At 48.4% G+C, this 8771-nt stretch overlaps 2 protein-coding genes across 2 annotated transcripts; one reads left to right on the top strand and one right to left on the bottom strand.

Moving 5' to 3' along the window:
• Positions 1–948: 948 nt before the first annotated feature.
• On the top strand, positions 949–6146 carry LOC119269791 (receptor protein-tyrosine kinase CEPR2-like). The gene is made up of 3 exons (XM_037551713.1): positions 949–1174; positions 3034–5100; positions 5572–6146. Exon 2 carries the CDS (start codon positions 3043–3045, stop codon positions 5092–5094), a length of 2052 nt encoding a protein of 683 aa, XP_037407610.1. The 5' UTR covers positions 949–1174; positions 3034–3042; the 3' UTR covers positions 5095–5100; positions 5572–6146.
• Positions 6147–6212: 66 nt separating this feature from the next.
• On the bottom strand, positions 6213–8497 carry LOC119269792 (amino acid permease 6-like). Its single transcript, XM_037551714.1, has 6 exons — positions 8351–8497; positions 7967–8200; positions 7798–7891; positions 7322–7673; positions 6951–7175; positions 6213–6849 (listed from the first exon to the last, which is right to left on the bottom strand). The coding sequence occupies exons 1-6, from the start codon at positions 8430–8432 to the stop codon at positions 6421–6423; spliced, it is 1416 nt and encodes a 471-aa protein (XP_037407611.1). The 5' UTR covers positions 8433–8497; the 3' UTR covers positions 6213–6420.
• Between the last annotated feature and the right edge of the window lie 274 nt (positions 8498–8771).

Raw genomic sequence — 8771 nt, 5'->3', positions numbered from 1 at the left:
CAATCCAATCAGTCGCGCCGGTATAAAACTGTGTTCTTTGGTCTGTTGCAAAACACCACCCAGACAGATCGCCTTGGCTGCTGATTGCAGTTCTTTATCTGCATCAAGACGAGGAACTTATCTGATAATATACGAGTACGTGCGTGATCTGCAGAGAATCTGGCCAAGAGGCACGGGATGATTATAGTATTTGCCCATGATCTGGTCATGATCTGCAGCTTTCGGCCGTGCAATTGTTATGGGTTATCTGCACCTGTAGCGTTTGCTTCTAGTAGGGCAGTGAGCTGGCTCGGCAGATCTTTGACTCGAATTTCTGCTGGTGGCGTTATCGTCTCTTAGCTAGCTAGAGTCCGAGACCTGCTGATTGGCGCTTCGTTTTCCATGAACCTACCTCACCTACCGTGGTTGAAACGGGAGGGGGGCATTTCGGAGGTTCAGAAAAATCGACCGCCCTGCTCCGTTCGTTTACACTTGGTTTTTCACGAAGGCACAACAGTGTGGAGAGGAACAACAGTTGAGCTCAGCACTACTCCTCTCGATCGACCGGCGTTCTAGTGCCGGTGACTCAGCGCCCGTCGACGCGCGGGCACGGGGGCGCGGCACGTTGGCACGGGCACGGGCACGGGCACGGCCGGGGCGGAGACCGGGCGGGAGCTGCGCGACGCGGCCGTTGCTTTCACTTTCAGCCAGTGGATGGCAGCCTCCACCAGTCACCAGACCACCAGCGATGCCGCCCGCCGCAGCCTCCCGCGATCCACCACAGGATAGAAGATTCCGGCGCGCGCGGGTGGGGCTGGACGGGACGGAGCCCGTCGCGCTTGGTCCCCGCGTAGTGTAAAATCCGTCCCTGTCGCGCCCACCACGCAGGGGCGGGCGTGCAAGTGCGAATCCCGAGACGCAATGAACCGCCACCGCTATATATACGCCGGCCGGCGCATCAGACGGAGCAGAGGCTTCAGAGCATTTCCGCGCCGCGACCCAAAGGAAAGCTAGAGGCGCCCGCACCTCCTGCCTCCGTGGCGGCTCTCCTCTGCTCCGTCTCTCTCGCTCCACTGCTTATAGCCCAGAGCTCGCCCGCCGGTTCCTCTCTCTCTCTCTCTCTCCTCCTCTGGCACTCTGCTGCTTCGATCCAGGCCAAGGAATTCCGCCCGCGTCTCCTGCCTTCCTGCAGCCGGTGCGTTCCTTCGTTCCCCTGTGCTGTGCCCTGCCTTTTGTGTGCGGTTACATTTCTCCATTTGGTACGCGGACAGGTTTTGGTACTAGCAGGATTGATTGAGTACCTATGCATGTGCTCGCTCCTAATATATACAGTACGTCTTATATTTGTTGACATACTTAGCTACCTATAAAACGTCCTATATTTGTTTACGGAGGAAGTACTTTACCGCTTTGATGGGAAAATCTGGTTTTCGTGAGGTGCCTAATGCACTGGTACGGAGGGAGTAGCAGGATTGATAGAGTACCTATATATGTACTTTACTGCTTTGGTAGTTTTGGGCGTTAAAACTTACTTCAAAATAATAGAGGGCTGCATGCATCAATTGATGCACGAGCCGGGGTTTTCCCTCCTTTTTGAAACAAAAACTTTACTAGTTTACTGTACTAGAGAGTATGGAGCCACATACCTCCTCCGTTCGTCATTATAAGATGTTTTGGATATTTCAATATGGACTATATACTAGTTAAAATAAGTGAACAAAGACACTAAAACATGTCTATACACATCCGATTCACAAAAAAGTTACAACGTCCTGTATTTGTAATGGAGGGAGTACTATATAAGTATGGCTCGATGTATATAGCTCACTTTAGTCATAATAATGTTGTATTGCTTTTTGATGCATTTCTTGATTCATATCATGTACTCTGATTGCTTTTCCCGGGAAGCGGTAGTCTGCCACATGGACATTTTTTTGTGAGACGAAACACATGGCCATATTATTAATTATCGTAGAGTAGCTCTTCTGACCAAGAGAAGTAGAGACCAATGGAGAAATATTGCTGCGACTGGTTAGGGGCATTGGACAGAGGAATCAGCATTCCATACGCATGGTTCATGTCGCTGACGGCGATGTGCTGGTGTTCATCAGTACTTGACAAAACATAGGTTAGCTCCGTGCCAAGATGATGCATGCAGAAAGCGTGGAACTTCGCCCGTTTGCAGATGAGATCATGTAGTAGAGTGTCGCTGCGCCCCTGCACCGTTCGGTCGTGTGTGGTCGGCAACGATCTGCTGTAGATGGAACTGCAGGCACCAGAACTCGCATTTCGCCGTCGTGTGACGCAATACTAGACAATGGCCATATGTTTTTCTTTTCTTTTCTTTTTTGACCGAAGAAAATGGCCGTATGTGCTAGAGACAACGGTAATAAGGACCTTTGTTCTGCTCTGGGAATCAAATTGTTCTGTGCGACCACTTGCTGAATGATCGAGTCGAATGTCGACATGAAGTATGAACACATCCAAGATCCGGTTCTAGTGATCCGAGACCGAGAGGCTGGGAAAAGATAGGGGTATATCCAATTAATGTACAGTACCTGCTAAAATATCTGCATAAGTTTATGTAAAAATCTGCAGTGCTTAGAAACTTAGAAGAGATTTTGGTATTCAGAGAGTACATTTCTGTTGCTGAAGAATTAGAGCATGAGAAGACTGATACTGGTATTTGCTAGGAGCCTAGGCTAACAAGAACTAGTATCTCTTTAGTAGCTTGGTCCCCACGATTATTCAGCACCAAGATTTGGCACAGTGATTTGTCTTGAAGTCTTTTCACACTTCAATTTCCATCAACTGCGATAAAAGTTCGAGTACAACTATGGTGATAGCCAACTGCAAACTGCTTTCATTCGTTTCTGGAATTTAAGCAGTATCCACTTCTGTGGAAATATCGTCTAGGCATTTATACCTTCATCAGATCCAGTGTGTCCACACTAATTTTTAGGATCCCTTATTTCTAGGTACACAGTATGCAGGTCAACCTCACCTCCTCAGATATATTTCTGGTGACTAATTTTTAGGATCCCTTATTTTCAGGTACACAGGATGTCAACCTCGCCTCTTCAGATATATTTCTTGTGCATTCTACTATTTGCCAATGTTGGGATATCCACATCTTTACGTCTGGAAAAAGACGCACTCCTCGACATCAAAATTCATTTGCAGGATCCACAGAATTACATGAGCAACTGGGATGAATCTCACTCGCCGTGCCAATTTCATGGTGTAACGTGCCATGAAATTTCTGGTGAGGTCACAGGAGTGTCACTCTCAAATGCCTCGCTGTCAGGCACAATATCACCATCATTTTCTGTTCTCCACCAGTTGCATACTTTGGACCTCAGTGCAAATTCCATCTCAGGCATTATCCCTGCTGCACTGACCAACTGCACAAATTTGCAAGTTCTTAATTTGTCAATGAACAGCTTGACAGGCCAATTGCCTGATCTTTCATCATTGCTCAAATTGCAAGTTCTTGATTTATCAACAAATGGGTTTTCTGGTGCATTTCCTGTGTGGATCAGCAAATTATCAGGCCTAACTGAATTGGGCCTAGGAGAGAACAGTTTCAATGAAGGTGGTGTTCCTGAAAGCATTGGACTCCTGAAGAATCTGACATGGCTATTCTTGGCGCAATGCAACCTTAGAGGAGAGATACCAGCTTCAGTCTTTGACTTGGAGTCACTTGGGACTCTGGACTTCTCGCGCAATCAGATGACCGGTGTGTTCCCGAAGGCGATATCCAACTTGCGCAACCTGTGGAAGATTGAGCTCTACCAGAACAACCTGACTGGTGAAATTCCTCCTGAGCTTGTACACCTGACATTGTTATCTGAATTTGATGTGTCTCATAATCAACTTACTGGTGTACTGCCCAAGGAAATTGCTAGACTGAAGAATCTTAAGATCTTCCACGTCTACAGGAACAACTTCTATGGTGAGCTTCCTGAAGGACTGGGGAACTGGGAGTTTCTTGAGTCATTTTCAACTTATGAAAATCAATTCTCAGGAAACTTTCCTGCCAACCTTGGCAGATTCTCACCACTCAATACAATTGACATATCAGAGAATTATTTTACCGGTGAATTTCCGAAGTTCCTGTGCCAAAGCGACAAACTGCAGTTCTTACTGGCTTTGAGCAACAACTTCTCAGGTGAATTCCCCACCTCCTACTCTTCTTGCAAGACTCTAGAGAGGTTTAGAGTAAGCCAAAATCAGTTCAGTGGGAGCATTCCTCATGGCATATGGGGATTGCCTAATGCTGTCATCATTGATGTTGCTGACAATGGATTTATTGGAGGAATATCTTCTGATATAGGCAATTCAGCCACCCTAACCCAGCTGCTTGTTCAGAACAACAACTTCTCTAGTGAACTTCCAATGGAGCTGGGAAATCTCCCTCAGCTGAAGAAGCTGGTTGCTTCCAACAACAGATTCTCTGGCCAAATCCCTGCACACATTGGTAACCTGAAGCAATTGTCATACCTGCATTTGGAACAGAATGCATTAGAAGGGTCAATACCACCAGAAATTGGTTTGTGCGACAGCCTAGTTGACCTTGATCTTGCAGAGAATTCTTTGTCTGGCCAAATCCCTGACACAGTTGGCTCCCTTTTGATTCTGGATTCACTCAATCTATCCCATAACATGATCTCTGGTGAAATCCCTGATGCATTGCAGTCACTGAGGCCAACCTATGTTGATTTCTCTCACAACAATTTGTCTGGACCAATCCCCCCACAGCTCCTCATGATTGCCGGAGATGATGCATTCTCTGAAAACTCTGACCTATGTGTCACTGCCACTTCAGAAGGCTGGAGGCAATCAGGCACCAGTTTACGCCCTTGCCAGTGGATTGACAACCATCATAGCTTTTCACGGAGGCGGCTTTTTGCTGTGCTGATCATGGTGACCTCTTTGGTTGTTCTCTTATCTGGACTGGCATGTCTGAGATATGAAAATAACAGGCTTGAGGATTTCAACAGAAAGCAAGACACTGAGAGTGGTGATGACAGTGACTCAAAGTGGATTGTCGAGTCCTTCCATGTGCGAGGGGTCAATCCATCAGCTGCTTTGCCGGTACCCATGGTTACATAGCTCACTGTAAGTTTGAGACATCCTGTCACTTACATCGACTTATCTTTACATCTTTTTTGTAGTTATTAATGCTGTAACGGTTTAACGTTTAGTCTTCTGTGCAAGTACTGTAGAAAATATTTTGCCAGTGCTACCCAAACTCAACTACTCTATTATTCATCTTGTCCTGTCCTGGTAAATAACACCGTCTAATGAAGTGAAGCACTAACTATTTAATTTGACTATTAAAGCAGTATAATTGATGTAGTATCTTTCACTTGATACCAATATATGTTTAATGGACGCAGTTTGTCTTTTAATTTCTTCATAATATCCTTACACGTTTTGGTATCAAGTCATTAAAGTAGACCTATCCATGTATATTTGAGTAGTAACATTAACAAGTGAAATATTACTTACTCTTTAGATGCATATATTCACCTTAAAGATATCAGTATGAAGATTTAAGTCTTACGTCAGCTTATCTCTGAACTGCAGGGCTTCCGTATTCTCTCAAGGTGCGAGAAGAGAGTGGCGTAAACTCTAGTCTTGTGCCGTCAGAGTTTCTTAGTGGACGTAGCCGGACAGACTACCAGTTTGAAGGTGAACTGGAAACTGTGTCCTGGGTTTGATCCCGTAACTGCAGCAGTTTGATCTATAAGTTGGCAACTATGCGTCAGAAGATATAATGAAGGTCTTTAACATTGCCCTTGTCTAAATTGTTCGAGCCCCTTCTGAGCGACCGACGATGAGAGAAGTTGTGAAAATGCTTATTGACAATGATTCTACTTCCGTATTCGGAGGGCAAAGAACAGGAATAATAAGTAAAAGCAGGCTACCTTTTCTTTGTAAGATGCCACCATCAACAAGATGAGGACCTTTACACTCAGAATAGCAACAACACTTTAGTAGCAGATTAGAATGTATTACTAGTGAGCTGGAAGCAAGTAACTAGAAGGCTGTTAATAATACTCTGGAGGTGTAGTGGCCTCTGTGGTAGCCTCATAGGTCATGTATCTGCAGCAGTTTATGTATAAATTCAGTCATATAGCTTGCAGTTTCAGTTTCGACTACTTTGAATGGGCTCGATTTTATCAAAGAGGAGCTTGTCTTTAACACAGTACTTCCTATTTCACATGTTAGTCATTCTTGCAAGTTTATTTAGAGGTAGTAGAAACAAGCCAATGGGTCATTACAACCGATCCAGCTAAGCTGTTAGCTCCAAATCTTTGCGGAACTGATCGGATATCACATCCCGATACGTGGACATCAGAGAAAAATGATACGATACAGTACAGAGACTCAGCCTACAGATTCAACCGCTATTCTACAAGTCTTGTACATCCTCTAGCTGACAGTTTTGAAAGGGGTGGAGACCTTCAGGCTATCCACGATGTCGCTCACAGAGCCTATCCCCACTGCCACTGAGATCATCAGGCAGACCATGCTCAAACCTTGCAGGAGATACCACTTGGTCCCCTTGGTGATCTTCCCCTGGGCAATGTGCATGCTTATGGGGAAGTACACGGTTAGCGGCCAGAAGCTGAACGCGCCGAGGAGCCCTAGCACCGCGTTGAAGAACGGTATCATCATTGCCACCACAGTTGTTGCAATAACTATGACCGTCCGTAGGACGAGCTTGTAGGGCGCGACGGTCACCGAGCCTCGCTGCATGAGCGGGATGCTGACGGTGTATGCGCTGCTGATGAACTTGGTGTCTGGCCACCTGGAGACAATCCACCTCTCTGCTGTAGCGAATATGGGCTGTGCATAGACCTGCATTGAGGAAAGCATTTTAGTTCCAAGTTGTTGAACAGTTCAGCTTGTCAATATTATGGAATATGCAAATTCTCAATTTCTGATTGAGATGCACTGACCTGATATGCCCCAATAAGGTGGAGGATGAGGCACATGTTGGCGATGTCGACGAGCCAGAATGGCCCTAATCCGGGGGCCGTAAGGATGTTGCCGGGAGCATCTGAACCAAATGCGGCATATCCGGCGCAGCCAACGGAGATGTAGAATATGGTGGTGGCTCCGATTCCATACATTGCTGCCTTCTTCATGGTCTTGTGCTCAGATGGTGGGGACTTCAGTGTATCCTGCAAGCAAAACAGGTAAGAAGTTACTGACAAAAAACATTGCCACCTGGAGTAATGTTCTGAAACAAAAACATGTGTATCTGAATTCTGATCAAACATGTAATTTCTGGAGTTTGAGTATCTGAATCATCATCATCCATGCTTACCTGGATCTCAATGAGCACTTCTGCGAAAGTGTAGGCAAAGGCAATGTTCCCAAGGGCAAGGAGCACGTCCCACGTCTTCTTGCTGGACGACGCCGCGGTGGCGCCTGCGATCCTCCCGTCGGGCCGGAGGCCGTGCGACGCCCACTCCGTCACCGAGAGCGCGAGCCCGATGAAGGAGTAGGCGAACGACATGACCGCCGCGACGACCGACAGCCACGTGATGTGCTCCAGGCCGGGGAACTGGGACAGCACCACCTGGACCACGGTGAAGGCGAGCATGAGCACGGTGCCCGGCGCGTCGCAGCGCGCGCCCTGGCCGTTCTCGTGCACGCAGTCCGACCTCCTGATCGCACTAGAAACAGAGAAAAAAACAGGATTCAGCATGTCCCTGAATGATAACTTGTCACGTACTTTGGTAGTTTGATTCGTGATGAGGAGGTGGACTGAATTTTGGTTGTTGGTTTGATGATACTCACACCATGCTGATGGTGGCGGTGATGGTGTAGCCGACCATGGTGCCCCACAGGTTGCCGTACTGGGCGATCCCGCACATGAACACCTCTCTGGGACCTGGGGAAAAGTTTCAGGCATTGGGTTCAGAATCCTTGCTGTTTTGCGTGTGGAGGAACAGAGGGGGACACGTACTGAGGTAGGATCGGACGGCGTCGGTGTAGGTGTGGTTCCGGGCGCCGGTGACGGGGTCGGGCGCGCGGTAGGCGTTGGCGAGCAGCGTGGAGGTGTAGTAGGTGACGCACGCGAAGCCCACCAGCGCGAGCGGCCCGGCCACCCACCCCAGCTGCGCCACGCTCCACGCCAGCGCCAGCACGCCGGAGCCGATCACCGCCGTCACAATGTGCGCCGTCGCCGTCCATACCGTCCCTGCAACGAACGAACAAACAAAGACCGCCGCCGCCGCCGCCGGGGCCGATCAATCCAAACCCCCAGGAGGAATAATCGTGCACGCTAAAGCCGTTACACAAACGCCCCTATAAACCAGGCAAAAGGAAATCGAGAGGAGGGGCGGCGCACCTTTGCGCTCGTGCTCGCCCGTCTCGACGTCCTCTGCTGCTGCGGCGGCGGCGGCGGCGTCGGCGGCGGCGTGCTTGTCCATCTTCTCGCCGCGTGGCGTGGCGTGGCGTGGGGGTGTGGGAGTCAGAGGGACGGGTGCGGCAAGGCAATGAAGCACCAGGACGGGGGTTTGGTCGGTACGTATTTATAGGACTCGGAGCAGAGCTGGGGCTGGGCTTTAAACGGGAGCTCTGATGATAGGGCCGGCACTCTGACCTGTACAACACCGGCATTCCAGGTTCGGCGCCGTCGGACTTCATTGGGCAGGGTTCGGATCCAATGCCCCGACTCATTAAATCACTGCGTTAACTACATTGGTCGTTGAACCAATCTATATTTGGATGGATACTGGTATTCTCGGTCCACCAGAGGTTAAGTCTTA

This window comes from Triticum dicoccoides, chromosome 3A (assembly GCF_002162155.2).
Source record: "Triticum dicoccoides isolate Atlit2015 ecotype Zavitan chromosome 3A, WEW_v2.0, whole genome shotgun sequence".
Classification (NCBI taxonomy): Eukaryota; Viridiplantae; Streptophyta; class Magnoliopsida; order Poales; family Poaceae; genus Triticum; species Triticum dicoccoides.
The sequence above is the reverse complement of the archived record's forward strand: the minus strand, read 5'-3'. Positions and strand labels throughout refer to the sequence as shown.